Source organism: Equus asinus, chromosome 25 (assembly GCF_041296235.1).
Source record: "Equus asinus isolate D_3611 breed Donkey chromosome 25, EquAss-T2T_v2, whole genome shotgun sequence".
NCBI lineage: Eukaryota > Metazoa > Chordata > Mammalia > Perissodactyla > Equidae > Equus > Equus asinus.
The window spans coordinates 46,971,097-46,989,356 of NC_091814.1; the positions used below are offsets into that span (position 1 = coordinate 46,971,097).

The following is an 18,260-nucleotide window of genomic DNA, read 5'->3' on the forward strand; positions in this document are numbered from 1 at the left end:
GGCTCTCAAGGCTCAACTCAAGCCCCTTTTCTAGAAAGACTTCTCTGGCTTACTCTAGCCCATGCTGATCTCACCCCTCCTCTGAAATGGTCTTCTTAACCATCTGCCCCTGGTGTAGGGCGGAATTCCAATGTGCTTGCTCCACTCCCCTCAACTGGCCTGTAAGACCGTTAGGGATGGGGACCATGCTAGGATGTGTCGGAAAGAACAAAGGACTTGTGCTCCACACCCAGTTTTATCACATATTAGCTTTGTGGCTTTGGTCAAGGAATGAACTTCTCTGAGCCTCTGTTTGCTTGTCAGTAATGTCCTCCTGGCGGAGCTACAGGGGCATTAAATGAGATAACATGGACAAATCTCTAAGAAACTATAGTTAACAATAGTACTCTTGACCATCAGTCACTCAAAAATTCTCCTTCAATTTTTATCCCTCCTTTCTTCCCTCCCTGTCTTCTTCTAGAGTACCTATTTCGTGTAGCTCAGTGCTTGGCTTCTTATGGATGCTCAATAAATAATTGATTTCCTTCTTTAGTACAGATGTCTTGTTATCTCATTAAGGACAAGAGTGATGTCCACTCAGCTCACCCCAGTATCCCCCCGACATGGCCTTGTGCCTGACACAATGGAGTCCCTCCGTGATACCCATTGAGTGAATGAACTGTGTGCTTTGGGAGCTCAGAAAAGAATGGGTGTGCAGTGAAAGGGCTGAGAAAAGCATCAAGCTCCAAGTTGAACAAAGGAAGTTCTATAAGGGATGGAGAGTGGTGGTCTCCTAAGGGACGAATTTTCTGAGCTACTGTTAAGAAAGGGAACTGAGCCCTTATATGTTACCACCTTATATGTTACCACACTTACATGTTACCACTTGCAGGAGTTGGATGGAAAGACAAAGGGAGCATTAATAGAGAGCAGTGGGATCTTTAAAAAGTGAGAACTCCCCAGGCGGCCTCCGAGTGCTGATATATAAGTGTGCTAGATGTGCCTTGGATACACATTTTCTCTTCCGGCAGAACTGTATTTTACCTACTGGCAAAGAGCAACATTTCACTTGTAGCACAGGAAAAGAGCTGCTGAAAATCAAAGGCAAGCAGCAGGCAGGAGCTTATAAGCGAGTCCCACTTCCCCATCCCCTAGACAGAAAGCCTGGGAAGACGGTACTCTTTAAATTCTGCTCTGCGGTTTTCTGGGAGAAGATGATTCCATTGTAAATTATTGAACATTTCATTTAAGCTTCATAAATAAGAAACTCAGATGAAAACGTTACATGTTAGATCCGTTTGGCAACATATAATTTCTGTCTTACTCCCTCGATCTGTCATCTTTCATCTTCGTCGGAGAATTCCTACTTCATTATAGGCAATTGAAGGTCTCAATCAGGTGCCTGAGAGAAGTGGTTTATGTCCCAAAGGTAATCTAATTTCTCCAACCAAGGATGTACCTGGGACTCAGAGCACATCCTGACGGAGATAAATGCGGGCTTCAGGCGGATCTGGGGGCGTTGCAATCACCCACTCAATCTAGCAACAGGTACTCAGGCCAGCCATGGGACAGCTCCTCGCTGACACCTGGACTCCCTGACTCACTGGTTTCATCAGAGCTGACAGGCTAAGCATCAGCAAACCAACAACAGGTGTCCTGAGGACTGATCTGCACCTGCCTGGGGCACGCAACAAAAGGACTCAAAATCCTGGAATAGTTCTCTGAGCAAGGGAATAATAATATCGGCTACTATCACGAGGGGCCAGAGGCTGTGCTTTATACACATTGATTCATCTAATCCTCACAATGACCCTCTGAGACAGATCCTATGATTCTTCCCATTCTCCAGAAACTGAAGCTCAAAGATGTTAAGTAATCAATGTTTCACAGGTAGAAAGTGGCCGAGCATGAATATTAACGTAAGTATGGCGACCTCAAAGTCTGTCAGACTTCAAAGTTCACCTCTACTGGTATTGGCGCTTTAGAGAAAGAAAGAACTAAGAGTTAGGCATGGATGGAACTGGTGAGAGAAAGGAAAAAGTAGCCTGATTCTAATGCATTCCTGCCAGGGAACCTGGTCGGTAAGGCCTGGTAGGTTCTGCCATACTCAAGCACGAGGGATTTATTGCACAGGCTGCAGTGATGCCATACTGAGGAGGGGGTACAGGGGCCTCTCGCAGCATTCCCCTTCATTAAACCAGGCTGTTTGCTAAGGAAAAGTTGCTCAGCACATTTCCTATCAAAATCCTTCCTCTTACCTCAGGGATCCCAGAGAATTCACAGCTGCTCTGGGGAGGGGATGAACTGAGAGGAGGGGTGGGACATTCCAGTCACTTAAAAGCCCTGAACCCTGAAGCCAGAAGCCAGAGTGTCATTTCCAGCTGATCACAGACTTACTCTTTTCCTTAGTTTCTTTTTGTAAAAAGACGGTGTACCTGTTTGAATAATGTCCCACCCAAAAAATCATGTCTACCTGGAACCTGTGAATGTGACCTTATTTGGAAATAGGGTCTTTACAGATAAAATCAAGTTAAGGTGAGGTCATACTTGATCAGGGCAGGCCCCCAAATTCAATATGACCCATGTCTTTATAAGAAAAAGAGACACAGACACACAGGGAGAATACCACGTGTTATGGACTGAATGTTTGTGTTCTCCCCAAATTCATATTTTGAAATCCTCATTCCCAATGTGATGATATTAGGAGATGGGCCTTTGGGAGATGATTTGGTCAGTAAGGATGGAGCCCTTGTGAGTGGGATTAGTGCTCTTATAAGAGGCTCCGGAGAGTTCTCTCACTTTTTCCGCCATATGAGAAGACGGCCATCTAAGAACCAGGAAATGGAGTCTCACCAGACGTGAAACCTGCTGGTGCCTCGATCTTGGACTTCTTGGCCTCAGAACCGTGAGGAATGATGTTTATTGTGTAAGCCACGCCTTCTGCGGCAGTTTGTTACACCAGCCCAAGCTGACTGAGACACCATGGGACAACAGAGGCAGAGACTGGAGTGCAGCTGCAAGTCAAGGGAAACCAGAGACTGCTGGCAACCACAGACGCTAAGAAGAGGCGAAGGAAGGATCTCCTCTTAGAGCCTTCAGGAGGAGCAGGGCCCTCCTCACGCCTTGATTTGGCCCTCTAGACACCAGAACTCTGAGAGAATAAATTTCTGCTGTTTTTAGCCACTCTGTCTATGGTCATTTGTCACAATAGTCACAGGGAGCTAATGCAGATGGAGGTCAAAACACTTCATGTATTTTGAAAAGAGCAAATGTTATCCTAATGCAGAACAGCGTGATCGTTGGCCGTAGCTCTGACAGGGCCACACGGAGCCCCACATAGAACCTACCAAAAGGACTCAGACTGACCAGGGGGCCCCCGCCGGTGAGGATTTGCTCTTGTTGCATTTTTCTGTAATCCTACTCCTAATAAGTGAGGGTGAGTTGGATGCTGGTTTGATGCTCAGAATAACGGCCCCCCAAAATAGCCCCATTCTGATCCCTGGCATGTGTGACTGTGTCATCTTACATAGCAAAAGAGAAACTGTAGATGTGAGTAAGTTAAGGATGTTGAGATGGGGAGATTACCTGTGCTATCCAGGTGGGGCCAATGTAATCATAAGGGTCCTTATAAGAAGGATGCAGGGAGATCAGAGTCAGAGTAGAAGATGGGATGATGGAAGCAGAGGTCAGACAGAAAAACAGATTGGAAAATGCTATGCTGCTGGCCTTAAAGATGGATTAAGGGGCCGCAAGCCAAGGGATGCAGGCAGCCTCTAGAAGCTGGGAAAGACAAAGAAATGTATTTCCTCCTAAAGCCTCCAGAAAGAATGCAGCCCTGCTGAACCATTTTAGACCTCAGACCTCCTGAACCGTAAAATAAGGATTTGTGTTGTTTAGAGCCAGTATGTCGTGGTAATTTGTTACAGCAGCAATAGAAATTAATACGCCAGTCAAACCAGTTAGTCTGAAAATTAATGTGGGAGAGGGTAGGGAGACACCCCAGTTAATTCCAGATATTCTGGGAGGCTCCCAGCCATCCTTTGCATTGAAGTCCCAAAGGATTGCTCCGGAGAGACTTATACCTGTAAGTTGGACCATTTTTGCATTTTCTGCATCTTCTCAGAGTCCCCCAGAAGTCATTCTAAAATTGAATCCTTAGCTTTAAACATCCTGGGGCCTGAATTACTGATCTTGGTGGGATCCCACAGCAACAGGGCTTCTGCATGCCCCACACTAAAGGCCTGACAGCCCTGTGCTCAGAGAGAAAGTCCTTCCAGTGTTGCTCCCTAGAAGGGACCCAGGAGTCCCCACACGGCCTCAGTCCCCATCTATAAAAGGTGCAGCTTGGTCCTTATACACAAGCTTTAAGAAATGCTTTAAAGGCCCCTGTCCACATAGTTCCTCTCCGTTATATACTCTCCCCATTCACAGCTTAAGCAAGAAATCCCTTCCCCAGCTGTAGCCAACCTGAGACTCTAAGTACCAGAGGGAGACCTTCCACAGGAAAGCACCCTTCTGGAGGTCACTGACAAGGGCAGCCTCACTGTCTGCCTGAGGAGACCAGCAGCAAGAAGGAGGCTCTGCCCTGATCAGTTCATTCAGGAAGGACTAAACACAAGATCTGAACAGGAGTCTAGGGTCATTTGCTTCCCTCCTTTCAGCCTTTCCCACCCCTGACACACACATGGAATAATGTTTGTTTCTGCATCAACCAACAGATCTGGTACCTGGCACTGAGTATGGAGTTGGAATATCTGCCGTCATGAACTCACAGCAAAGTGTGCCAGCCACCATGAACGCCAGGACTGGTGAGTAGGCGGATCGGTGAGGAAGAAGACCCGGATACTCTGTAAGCCCGAGGAGCCATGGAGGCTTGTCCTGTAAGGACTGGTCAGAAGGCAATGCCCCCTAGATAACAGGTTCCAGGTGACAGTTATCCACCTAGGCACAACATCTACCTGCAGCTCTTTGATGCCTTCTGCCTGACCTCCAACATCCGACACACAGGATGGAATCCCACCCTCTTCCCCACAGATGTGTGCATGGTGTCCGTGGTCTGAAGGGCTGCCCACAGCTGTGCAGAACGGAGGTGGACAATCCAAGATAGGTTGATGTCATAGCACATCATATTTCTTTTAGACCACCACACAGCAGGCAGAATGTGGTATCCCTCACTGTGCATGACAGAAGCCCTCAGAAAGGCCACAGGGATGAAGGCCTAGACTTGGAAGGAGCCCATTAAATCTAAGGGCAATGGAAAAGTCCCCTTGAGACCCTTGCTACTCTGGATCCAGCACTTTTGCTTCCAGACCCTGGATAAATCTCAAAGTCACTCTAGTACCTTAGGTACAAGCACCCTGCACTGGGCTGGGAATCTTGAGCCAATCTCTGTCACAAGGCTCAGTCTAGCATAGACAACCTCTCTGGAGAACCACATGGACATAAGTCCCCAGGAGTCCTCAGATCTAGTTGCCTACACAGTCATGGCCAGGTCAGTCAAAATGGTCTCAGGAACAGGGGTTGCTATTGTTTCCAGGAATGGCATATCCCTCCTTGATGGTGGCTCCTGTTTTGCCCTGGTCGGCTTGCTGAGTAAGGCTTGGAGAAAATGAATGCAGAAAGCTTAAAAATCAGCAGCCAGCTTTGTCCCAGAGGTGGCTATTTTCCAGAGGTGTTAGGGCTGCTAATGTCTTTCTGCAGATTGTCGGTCTGTATGCCAAGCCCATGGCCATCTCTCAAAGGGAAGATGCTTAACAAAATATGAGATAAGTGTCAGCAATGACAAGCTAATCCTCATGGTCAGCAGGCCTGCTGATAGCTTAGAAATCCACAGAAAGTTCCAATTCCAATAAATACTGGCCCTCCTGTGTAACTTGTGTAAAATAGGGCACTTATGTTTATCCACAGAACTTGACAGTCCCCGAGACCTCATGGTGACAGCCTCTTCGGAGACCTCCATCTCCCTCATCTGGACTAAGGCCAGTGGCCCCATTGACCACTACCGAATTACCTTTACTCCATCCTCTGGGATTGCCTCAGAAGTCACTGTGCCCAAGGACATGACCTCATACACACTGACAGATCTAGAACCTGGGGCAGAGTACATCATTTCAATCACTGCTGAGAGGGGTCGGCAGCAGAGCTTGGAGTCCACCGTGGATGCCTTCACAGGTACCAGGGCAGCAGAAATCCCAGCCAGGTTCAGGGATCAACAGATCTTAGCATGGGAAGGCCATCTAGGCAACCCATTCTTTTAACGCCCCATTTCCTTTAGAGGAGGAAGAGATGGATGTAATGAATACACCAAGAAGGAAGGGTTGGAAGTAAAGGGTAGAGATGAGCTAGGCTGCCCACATGCCTGAAAATTTGTGTCTGGTTTCCTACAGCCTCGACATAGTGGTTGATTCTGTCCATCTTCCCCTGCCTGCACTAAACCAGTGGGCATTCAGAGGATCCATGGGATCGTATTAAATTCCTTCCAAGAGAGAGCTTTTAAATCCTGGATCAGTATTATGAATAACTCCAAGAGATAATGCTGGCTTTATCCTGCTGAGGACATTCATGTTTCAGAATGTGGCTTGGAGAAAGATGAACGGACAGGACTGGAGAGTGAGGAGGTAGAAGCTCAGGGTCAGCAGGTGAAGGTACAGTCCTTATTAGCAAGAAAAGTAGATCCCTTCAGTCAGATAGCTCTTCTAGCCCAGTGGCCCTACCACCTCCTGTGTGTTTCAGAACCATCCATCTTCTCTATTTTGCAGGCTTCCGCCCCATCTCCCATTTGCACTTTTCTCATGTCACCTCCTCCAGTGTGAACATCACCTGGAGTGACCCATCTCCGCCAGCAGACAGACTCATTCTGAACTACAACCCCCGGGATGAAGAGGAAGAGATGATGGAGGTCTCCCTGGATGCCACCAAGAGGCATGCTGTTCTGATGGGCCTACAACCAGCCACTGAGTACATTGTGAACCTGGTGGCAGTCCATGGCACGGTGACCTCTGAACCCATCGTGGGCTCCATCACCACAGGTGAGGCTGGAGGACTTGACAGCAGGTGGTGAAAGGGGTTCCCACAGTAGCCTTTGACAAATCAATGAAACTTAGAAAGAGAAACATCCAAGGAATAGGGGACTGCCTCATTTGGCTAGAGAGGGTCTATGAGCTGTTCTGAAACAGCCACCTTTTCCAGAGCTATGCAAAATGTAGAAGATGGGAAATTTCCATTTAGAAGGCAGAATGGACTCAATGTCTTGAGAAGGCCAAGGCTTGAATATTGGTCCAGAAGTCCTCCCATAACTAGTGTAGGAAAAAGCCCTGGAGAGAGTTAATCTCCCGGAGGAAATACTTCTGCAGTGAGGAGACATCTGCTCCTATTCTGGAGGGCCATCTCTTCACTGCCCAGTGAGGTCACTAACACAAATGATGCTTCCTCAGATATGGGACTAGCGTGGAACCATGTAGGGACCTGGTACATAGAGAATGGGGTTGATTTGCATGGTGTTTGGAAAACACAGGCATTCTGAGATGAATTGGATCATTCTCATCTCATCATTCCCAAATACAATCACAAATATGAGTATGTATGTGGGTGAGGACATGTGTGTTTGAGTGGTTTCCTACATACCAACAAGAACTCACAAACTGGACAAGCAGATTAAACACTCAGCTGGTTTTGACTCTGCGATCCTCCAGCAGTCAAAAAAATAAGGTATACAGTATAAACGAAATATAATTTAGAAAGTGGATTTGTTCTGGACTTGTGCTCTGAAATCCCTCTACAGTCAATAGGCAGTTTTTCCAAAGTGAACCAAAGGTGATTGCTAAAAAAATAAGAAAGATCAAGTTGGGTTTGTCCAAGAGAAGTTGCCCCAGAGAAAATGACCATGTTGCCCTCGGTTCAAAACAAAACACACAAACTTAAAGGAAAGTTCTCAGTTGGCCTTTAGGTAGTAATAGTTGCTACACAAGCACAGATCTTACCAAATTGACTTCATGTTTTTAAAACATTCTCAATGAACATGGCTTTGGCCATATCCATGAGGTTTCAGATGAGACTTCAGCCTCACCATGGTTTTAAGGATGCCCTAGTACACAGAAAGTTCTTACAGGCCTCTTGGACACCATTAGCACATGGGCCATGTAAAGCCAAGGATAGGAATCCCTTTTTCACACTTTCTGTCTTTCTGTCTTTTTCCCACAACCACTTGGATCCTTGTAGGAATTGATCCCCCCAAAGACATCACAATCAGCAATGTGACCAAGGACTCAGTTATGGTCTCCTGGAGCCCTCCTGTTGCATCTTTTGATTACTACCGAGTATCATATCGGCCAACACAAGGTAATAAAAATTATCTGATTTCTCAAAGATGAATGGGATTTGGAGCTAGGTGAAGATTGTTATGGGAAAACTAACGTATGCCAGAGGATATCACCCCCATGCCTGCATTTTTCCTCCTCTCTGTGGCATGCTCCAACAGAATGAGAGTGGGTTGATGAGAAGCACCCAAGAAACCCTACGCTCACCAACTCCTCTCACAAAAGGCTTGATTACGTGTACCCAGAAAGCAGGCCCTTCACCAGCAGAGGTAGCTAGTCACCATTATCTAGGCAATGTAGTAAGGAACAAAGAGCTCTAAAAGAATCTGCCAAGAGCCAGGGTCATGTGCACTTTCCTGAGAGAGTAAAGTCTAAGACTAGAACCCTGGGGGATGCCTAAAGATCCAGCAGAGCCAGACGAAGCCTTGGAGGGAAACACAGTGACAGTGGTCCTATTTTTGCCACTCCAGCCAAGTCCTGAGTCAGAAGAAGTTGGCCCAGATCTCCCCCGCATCCTGCCAGTTCTTGCTAGCACGTGTGGCATTGTTAACAAAGTGAAAGGCGTGCTGACTTCCAGTGAGCGGGTGGGATAGTTTTCCAGGCTACCATGTCTCTGGGTTGCACGGACCACTCTTTGCAGCCATGCCCTCTATACTGCCTTAGAAAGACCAGCTTGTTAGAAAACCACCTAATAAATAGTTCTTTTACTTTGCTCCAAGGAACCTGTTAAATGAGGGGGTGAGACCAGCATGTAAGTTCTCTCGAGCATTGTCAGTCCACGCACCATTTTTCTTCCTTCCCCACCAACTGTTAAGTCTTGCACCCATCCGTGCTTCATGACAAAGTGCCATCAGGAGCTCCTATGTGAACTATGCCATGAGCTGCTTTGATGAGAGATCTGCTCAACTTTAACTGTGGCTTCTGCTTTTCCTTAGTGGGACGGCTGGACAGCTCCGTGGTGCCCAACACTGTGACAGAATTCACCATCACCAAGCTGTACCCAGCTACCGAATACGAAATCAGCCTCAACAGTGTGCGGGGCCGGGAGGAGAGTGAGCGCATCTGCACTCTCGTGCACACAGGTAGGCATGCCTCCCTGTTGGGGGCCAAGTCAGGACCCCTGCTGAGGACCTGCAGCAAACAGAAGAGGCAAAGAGCGAAGTTGTTCTGGCTGATACAGAGGACACTGGCTCTGGGCTTGGAAGCTCCACTCCTAGGCACTCCTCTGACTCACTGTGTCATGCAAAGCCATCTGCAACTTCTCCCCGCACTGATATTTCTCTCTAATACTAGTTTAGAGAGTCACCCTCTAGGGTTCTTATTGGTTTAGGTCAGGAATTTTCATGGAACTTCCAATATGACAGATGACCTTTCAAAGACACACCATGGAAGTGAATTCCAGAACAGACCTGAATCATCCTATGTAATTTTTTTAAAACTCACAGAAGGAAATGCCACCTCAGAGAAGGAAAGGGTTGTTATTCTAGTAACAACCCTCAGGGTCAGGAAACCTCTCTCCTATATTGCCAGAAACCACCAAGCAGCTGCATTTGCTCTTGCTTCAGGCTTGAGGGAGGAAGAAGGTGGCAGCTTTCCTCTGGACAATGAGCCCCTTGGATGGGGCTGAGGATGGGGCTTCTGCGGCAGCTCCACCACCCCTCCTTCTCTAGCCTCTCAGCCAGCCCACAATGCAGAACTAGGAAAGATTTGCTGTAGAAGTCACCAGAGGGGACAGTCACAGTTTTCTGTCCCCAACCCCCAGAACTAACCTCCCAGTTAAGCTATAGTTCCCATAGAACGTGGGAAAACACCCAACTTGTCTCATTAGGAGAACACCTGGATTTCCTGAGGTTGCTTACTTTCCTCAGAGAATGGTATTTCCTGAATGAGAAAAATGTAACTTGGAATTCCTCACTGCTTTTGTGGATGCTCTCAGAAGCCCAAAAGCAGTGTCTCTAAGGCCACACCCAAAGAAACATTCCTTCAGAAACTCAAAAAAAGTCTTCTTCTACAGACAACACAGGCTATTGGACTCTTCCCTAGTCTCCTTCCAGGCCTATGACCACAGATAACCCAGCCATGTTGTTGGTTCAGTCTTACCCTTTCTATCAAATTATTTCTGACCACTAAAGTATCAACACTAATTGACCCTGAAGTGATACCCTATGAGTCAAAAGAAGCTCTCACACCTTCCTGAAAGTCTTAGAAATTCATGACAAAGAAATCAAGCTTTTTCTCACTGAGGACAATAAAATGGACTTGAAGAGCCTCCTACCCCCAAGGAGAAAGAGAGCAGCAACTCAGGTCAATAGCTCATTCTTTGGGTTCTTGGTGATAAGCAGCGAGCATCTTTAATGCAGATGTTCACCAGTGTGCCAACACAAACCACCCCCAACCAAGTCCAGGCAGAGCTATTTTGTAAACTCCCAGTAACCAGATTGCTCACAGAAACGTCTTATTTTGTTGTTGCTTGTTGTTGTTGTTCTAACGTGAAGTCTATGATCTTACAACTTTTGGAAATGAGCACTCCTTCAGGGTCTCATGCTTAATCTCAGGGAGATCAAGCTAACCATAGTCTCATAAGACTTTTCTTCTTCATTTCTTCTCCTAAGGTCACATCAGAAGAACTCATTGAAGGCATAGATTATGGATACAATTCAGATGTAAACTGTAAAAACATTTTATGGTTGTTGCTTTGAAGTGATGGGCATGGGAAAGCAATAAAAATCTTCAATTAGAGAACAGGGCCAAATCAACAGCACATCTTGATCCCCAAAAGTAAATTGCATGACACTTAGGTTGAGCTGATACCTAAACTGTCGTAATAACGTTCATCTCTAGAATAAATCCCAACTCTATAGAAGGGAAGCACAGTAATAAAACAAAGGCACAGAGCATGGGCAAATGAGAATATAAACATGGTCCTATGACAAGCAAATCTTGTTGCCCCAACAGGCACTCTTGGCCTTAAACCTAGAAGAATCTCCTTGATTCGCTATGTCACAAAAAGGATACCAGGACTCAGTACAGAGTAAGCTTTGTGAGTAGTAAAGCAAGAATTCAATAATCACATACGACTTCAGAGGAAAGCTGAGTCCCATTCAGTCCTGGCACAAATGTGTATTGAGCACTTTCTAAGTTCTAGGTGCCAGGAACACTTCTGCCTTCACGGAGCTCCCACCACACCTCTTGAAGTTCAACAATACAGATGGTTCCACAGGCATGCCCCTTACATTTATCAAAGTGCAAATATCTTGGGAAGTGTATTATCTCATTAGCTAAAGAAATATAACAATTTCTATATTCCTTAGTTCTCCATCTAGGCTTAAATGTCTAAGACACAACAGCCATAACTTGGAATCCCCCACAGCGCCTGACCGTATTCTGTACATAAGAAGTTAATGAATTAAGAGGAAGATCTGGGGGCAATCAGAGGAGAGCTGGGTACTTGAGAGGAAGGCAGAAAGGGAGAGGAGGAAGGGGCTGGTGGGAATCAGAGGGGATAAGGGAAAAAGGTCTCCACTCACTTCATTATTTTGTTCAGCAGCAGACATGAGTCGTGGGTGAATCTACAGGAGATAGTTCACTACAGTTCCATGCTGCAGTTCCTCTCACCTTTCCCCATACTCTCCTGTTCTCTTTCAGCCATGGACAACCCTGTGGATCTGATTGCTACCAATATCACTCCAACGGAAGCCCTGCTGCAGTGGAAGGCGCCAGTGGGTGAAGTGGAGAACTACGTCATCGTTCTCACCCACTTTGCAGGTGGGTATCTGCAGGCCTATGCATCAGGCAGGTGGGAATGGTGGAGACTGAGGCTGAAGACTAGTGTGAAAGGAAAAAAACCAAAACATTTTGTCAATCTGAGGGACAAATTAGAAATCTTCCTGCTTCAATTTCACTATGAAGCCCTCAAGATGTCCCCAAACTCTGCAAACTGTATCAACTATAGGAATTGAGAAAGCTGACTCAGAAGGTTACAAGAAGGGCACATACCCAAGGGCAAATACAAGAACAGAGAAGTAGCATGAGGAAGACAAAACTCAGAATTAAGCTAAGACCTGGCCCAAAAGGCTATGGGCAGAAAAGCAGACTTGGCTAGATATTCATAGAGCAAGAAAAACACTAAATTTGTAGGATCATGCTTGGAGCAGATACGGGTCTTCTCTACCCACATCCGGCCCAAAAGTTTGAGCCAAGATGAAATCTTGAGTTTCAATGTCTTCTTCACCATGCTTGTTCACCTTATGCTATTTGAAGTTGAACAGAGAGGCCCAAAGCAGAATAGTATTGAGTAGTCCAAGTACCAGGCCCAGGAAAGTTATTTCCCTGCCTAAATTATACATATGATCACAGAATTGTTGTGAGTTATATTCAGGAATCCAGAAAACAGAGATACCAGAAGACAGAAGGCAGGCAGATGTCTTACTTCTCAAAAATGGCAGAGAAAGCCAATTCTGTAAGCTGCAAAGAAATAAACTGATTGTCAAAGCTTGGGAAAGTAAAACCCAAAACAGACTATTCAACAAATTGGAAGAGGAATTAGTGATTACTACATAACAGCACAGGTTCACTACAAATAAGTTTTACCAAAACCAGTTTACGTCCTTTTTTTGTTGGCAAATCTGCTAGCACATTTGTATTTCAGCAAGGCATTAGAAAAACCCACTAATCACTTAGATGGAAAAATACATGATGGGTCATATTTGGAGTTACATGGAACTGTAGTTGACTGAATGACCCTCCTCAAAGAATGAATATCATCACTCTGGATACATCCTAACCCCTCTGATACACAATCCACCTCAGCTGCTACCATCCCTCCTTGCATATGATGATCCTGTACTTCTTAATTCTCACCATGCCTTCTCAAGTCACCAGGCATTTGCACATGCTGTTTCCTCCACCAGGAAATTCTCTCTCTACTTGTCTGCCTAGAAAACCCATCCTTCAAGTCTTAGTTTCAACACTATCTCCTCTGTCAAAGCTCCCATTTTTCCCCTAAGGCAGTCAGATGCACCTGCTCACAGGTACAAAAGTACACAGGTCCATCATAGCAATTAACTTTCATTCACTCAACAAATACTTTTGATGCCCTCTCATGTGCCATATACTCTATAAGGCTATAAAGATTCAGAGACAAAACATGAGCTCTTGTCTTCACAGAACCCACATCTAGTGACGATGCAGACAAGTAAATAGTTACAACTCTAAGGGAGCAGTGTCATGATATAGTCAAGCACAAAACACCTTAGATATGTCTTTTGGGCCACTATGATTTGGGATCAGGATGTTGAAGAGAAGAAAGGAGGTGCATCTCAGATAAAATTAAAGAAAGAGAACGGGAGAGAAAAGAAGAAGAGCAGCCTGTGTGCATTTACAGAGATATGAGAGAGCATGAAGAGTTTGAGGAACTGCTATAGTTTGACATGACTGGAGCATTAACTGATGGCAGGATGTTTCAAAGGAGGATATTGACAAGGTAGAGTCATTATGTTTGCTCTTCCAAAGACTCCTTTTGGATTTGAACTTGTTCACATGCCTTCTATGCCTTTAGACCACAAGAAACTTGACACTTCTGGCCCTACCTAGTTTGGAGAAGTGCCTAGTAAACTTTGTTAAATGTTGAATGACTCCAGAATATTCTAAAGGCACAAAGAGGGCTTGGCCCTGATCTAATGAACAGTTTTATCAGTAGCTTGAATGAATCCAGAGAAGACATGCTCACAAATATGTGTATAAAACAAAACTGTGATCAATAAAATCCAAATTCAAATAAATTTTAATAAAGTGAAACAATGGCCCAAAATTCAAGACGGCAAAATGCAATAGAAATAAATGGAAAGCTCTGCCTATGGGTACAAAAACTCAACTACATAAGGTTGGGTTGGGTGGTTATAAAGAAAGTCTTTGATTAGTAATAATCTTGCATGTGACACCATATCACATGACTGTCTCAAAACCTAATGGACTAATATAATTGGCACAAATATAAGCATAGGTTGACCCTGTTTGTTTCATTGGGCAGTACTTCTCAACTATTGTTCTCAATTCTCCTGAGTTCTGCATTTCAGCAGGGACACTGATAAACTACTACTTGTCTAGAGAAAGGTAGCCAGGATTGAGATGGTTTTAGAGTTGTCACATACATGTAATAGGGGATGGGGGCTGAATTTTCTCAGTCTGGAAGAGAGAGGACTTGATTAGGAATGGTGGTGGGAAGGAAGGGGTCATGTAGACAAAAGATTTGGCTTATTCTTTATAACTTCAGAGGTCTGAGTAGAAGTTATAGAAAAGATATTTTGGCCTCCAAATAAAGGATATTTTTCTTGGGTCTGGCCCCATGGCCGAGTGGTTATGTTTGCATGCTCCGCTTTGGCAGCCCAGGGTTTCGCCGGTTCAAATCCTGGCCACGGATGTGGCACCACTCATCAGGCCACACTGAGGCGGCATCCCACATGCCACAACTGGAAGGACCCACAACTCAAAGTACACACCTATGTACCAGGGGGGTTTGGGGAAAAAAAGGAAAAATAAAAAAATCTTAAAAAAGAAAAAAGATTTCTGAAAAAAAAATAAAGAATATTTTTCTCAATGCAAAACTAGGTGAAAGGGGATCCTTGTATGGAGTAAAATGCTAAGCTAAATAACCTCCAAAATATTTTTTCCAAAATTCTCTAATATTGAATCTTTGGAAATGACTTTGGATTTGATGAGTCTTTCCTAAGTTGAATAGCTTTATTCAATCTTTATCCATGTTCATCTGATTTCAGTTGCTGGAGAGACCATCCTGGTTGATGGAGGCAGTGAGGAATTCCAGCTTGTTGACCTGCTTCCTAGTACCCACTATACCGTCACTTTGTATGCCACCAATGGGCCTCTCACCAGTGGCACCATCAGCACCAACTTCTCTACCCGTGAGTACATGGTCAGCTACATATCCAGTATCCCTGGAGTTTTTTGTGGATCCTGAAAATGATCAGTTTGCTTGTGATAGACTAGATTATAGTCTATAGGCTTTGGACAATGCAGCCATGAGCTATTCTTATTTTAGTTGACTGTGGCCCAAATGCCAGTGGAAGTGAGCTGCAGCTGTTGGCCAGCAGACACATATCTGTTTTCTGCTCTCATCCTGGATCTGGCTGATAGCAGTAGAATCAGGCCAAGAGAGGCCAGTACTGGTGATGCATCTGGCTCAGAAAAGTCTGATGGATATGAAAGGGCTTGATATCGGAGAGAGAGTGCTGGATGTGGTCACGGCCAGGAGAACAGTAGACAAAGATATAGATGTGAGAATGTTATAAGTTCAAAACTGAACTCACAGACATGCAGATTTAACAAGGTCATGGTTTCAGACATAAAGTGTCAGATTGTAAGGTGTCACACCGAGGCCCAGAGGCCCAGATGAGAGAAGAGGGGGATAGCTGTAAGAATAATCATGATACTCAACAGTTGTCTTCTGACCCAGGAGCACCCTTTATGCTCCTGTCCAAGCTAGAGCTGGGTCAGCATGTGAGCAGCCCAGGGACCACACAAGTGGGCAAATAGGTACACATGCCTGGAATCGAACGGGGAGGAGCTGGAGGGGCAGGCGCTCTGGCATTGCCTCCTCTTTGCAGTCCTGGACCCTCCTGCAAACCTAACAGCCAGTGAAGTCACCAGACAAAGTGCCCTGATCTCCTGGCAGCCTCCCAGAGCAGACATTGAAAACTACGTCTTGACCTACAGATCTACCGATGGAAGCCGCAAGGTGAGATTTTTCTGTCAAGGGGAAAGACCATTCCTATCAAGCAATCCTCAAGGAACAAGCTGGGTTTCTCACTATGGATACATAGCATGCTGTTGAGGAAGGAGTCTGCAAGCCAAAGACTTGGGTGCTAATCCTGGCTCCACTATTCCTCTTCATACAAGTTGAGGCAAAATACTAAACCTCCGTGAGCCTTAGTTTCCTCTCTAGATAATGGGGGTATCTATTCCTGCAACTTCGCTTGGTTGTGGTGCTTCCAACATGATGATGCAAAGCACCTTGGAAATTTCCAAGGCTATAGAAGTACATGATATTGGAATGATTTTTCACTAACAGGGCCAAGCAAACATGAGCTGGATACCAAATTCAACAGCCTTTTACACCTCCTGATAAGCATTATAAAGGCTACATCTATATGGCCTACAGTAAAGAGATGACAAATTTCTGTTTCATGTGATCAGTTGAAACAGTCCATCTAGAGCACTGGTTGTCAAACTTTTGTTAGCAGTGGAATTCTTTTTTAAAGTGAAATCACGTTCAGAGTAGATTTAAGCAGAGCTAGTCTGTTGGAGACGGAGTAGGCCTAGGATTCTGCTTCCTCACCTGTCGAGGAGGCCCAGTGCAATGCAAAAGCCACTGGATTCGATAATCCAGGTGCCTATGTTTATCCCAATGTGCATCTGGAAGTTAGGAGCTGTCCTAAATCTCACAGAGGAGCTGTCCTCTCGGCTTGTTGGCTTGGTTCTCCTCATTGTGGGTTGCAGAGGATGAAAATGACCACTGCAGTACTGACCCAGCTGGCTGTGGGATCTGGACTTCCTTCCCCACTTCCTCTATTGCGAGCCAGTTGCTACCTTTCATCTGCCTTCCTCCGGCTCATTCCACAGGAGCTGATTGTGGATGCAGAGGACACATGGATCCGACTGGAGGGCCTGTCAGAGAGCACAGACTACACAGTGCTCCTGCAGGCAGCCCAGGACGCCGCGCGGAGCAGCATCACCTCCACAGCCTTCACCACAGGTGAGAGACTTTCCGCCACTTCCATCCCTTCTTCTCCCCTGCATGACGTTTGTGTCCTCGGCAGCCTCTGCTAAGACTTGAGCAGGGAGGAGCCTACCAAAGAAACTCAATTGCCTCTTTCTGCAAAGGAAAATTATTTTTTCCTCCACTGCTGCCTTTCCCACTTTCAAGGTCCTGCCAGGAAACCTCTCACTACCAAGGCCACCGTAGGAACCAACAGCACTAATCCCTGGTCCACCTGGACCAACTAAACGCACCAAGTAAAGACATCAGGTTCCTGTTGAGATTTTCTGCACGTGTTTTTCCAGCAAAGTTCCGTTCCCTCCCGTCTTCCTCCGCTGTCTGTAATCAGAGAGTCACCTAGTAAAAATAGCAGTAGTCAACACTCAATATTAAACCTATGATTCTTCTCCATACACAAAGCACTTTTGCATTCCTATGGTCTCAAGTCAGTCCTTATAACAACTGGTAAGGAGGGCCTTATCATCCCCATGTCACAGATGATGAAACTGAGGAGCATGGAAATCAAATGACTTCTATGGCTAGTAAGAGGCTGGGTCAGAACTTGAACTGAGTTCTTCTCCTTCTAAATCCAGCTGCTCCTCCTGCCTTCCCTCATTTAAGTATCAGCAGATGATACTTGGAAATGTCCCTAAGGGATAAGAGTGTCCTGATGTGTATAACAGGAAATAAACTAATATCTAGCCTTTGAGGGCTATGTGATGGGCACTGCTCTAACTGTATTACTTGCATTATTGAATTTAATCCTCATGACAGCCTACAAGGTATGTTCTATTATCCCTATTTACGGGTGAGGAAACTGGGCCACAGACCAGTGAGACAGCCCACCCAAGAGCCCGGAGCTCTTAAATAGGAGAGCTGGGATTTGACTGCGGTTGTTCTGGCTCTGGGCTCTGTGCCGTGAGCAGTCCTCTCTGCCTCCTCCCACGGTGCCTCTCTACAGTCTGGAGTCCAGACTTTGAATTCTCTCCCTGCCCCACATTCTAGGGGTGTGGCCGTGCACGTGCATGGGGCAAGTGTGAGCACGTTGCTCATCCCTAGACGCCTGCCTGCCTGCCATCTCAGAGCTCCAGGATGATTGGATTCCTGCCCATGCCCCAACACCAGAGAGGGGTGACAGAGCTCCCCTCCCCTGCCCAGGGGCCTCCCCCATTAGACTTGTTCTGGATGACAAAGCA

The 18,260-nt window shown here is 45.8% G+C and overlaps 1 protein-coding gene across 3 annotated transcripts in view; it reads left to right on the forward strand.

Moving 5' to 3' along the window:
* TNR (tenascin R) overlaps nucleotides 1-18,260 on the forward strand; it is a 406,518-nt gene that overhangs the window by 354,060 nt on the left and 34,198 nt on the right. For all 3 annotated transcript variants that reach the window (XM_014845339.3, XM_070497987.1, XM_044758352.2), the window contains 9 exons: nucleotides 4,698-4,787; nucleotides 5,887-6,150; nucleotides 6,738-7,007; nucleotides 8,197-8,316; nucleotides 9,230-9,376; nucleotides 11,940-12,059; nucleotides 15,068-15,211; nucleotides 15,914-16,044; nucleotides 16,929-17,061. In XM_014845339.3, the coding sequence (XP_014700825.2) occupies nucleotides 4,698-4,787; nucleotides 5,887-6,150; nucleotides 6,738-7,007; nucleotides 8,197-8,316; nucleotides 9,230-9,376; nucleotides 11,940-12,059; nucleotides 15,068-15,211; nucleotides 15,914-16,044; nucleotides 16,929-17,061 (1,419 nt within the window). The remainder of the gene's footprint in view (nucleotides 1-4,697; nucleotides 4,788-5,886; nucleotides 6,151-6,737; nucleotides 7,008-8,196; nucleotides 8,317-9,229; nucleotides 9,377-11,939; nucleotides 12,060-15,067; nucleotides 15,212-15,913; nucleotides 16,045-16,928; nucleotides 17,062-18,260) is intronic.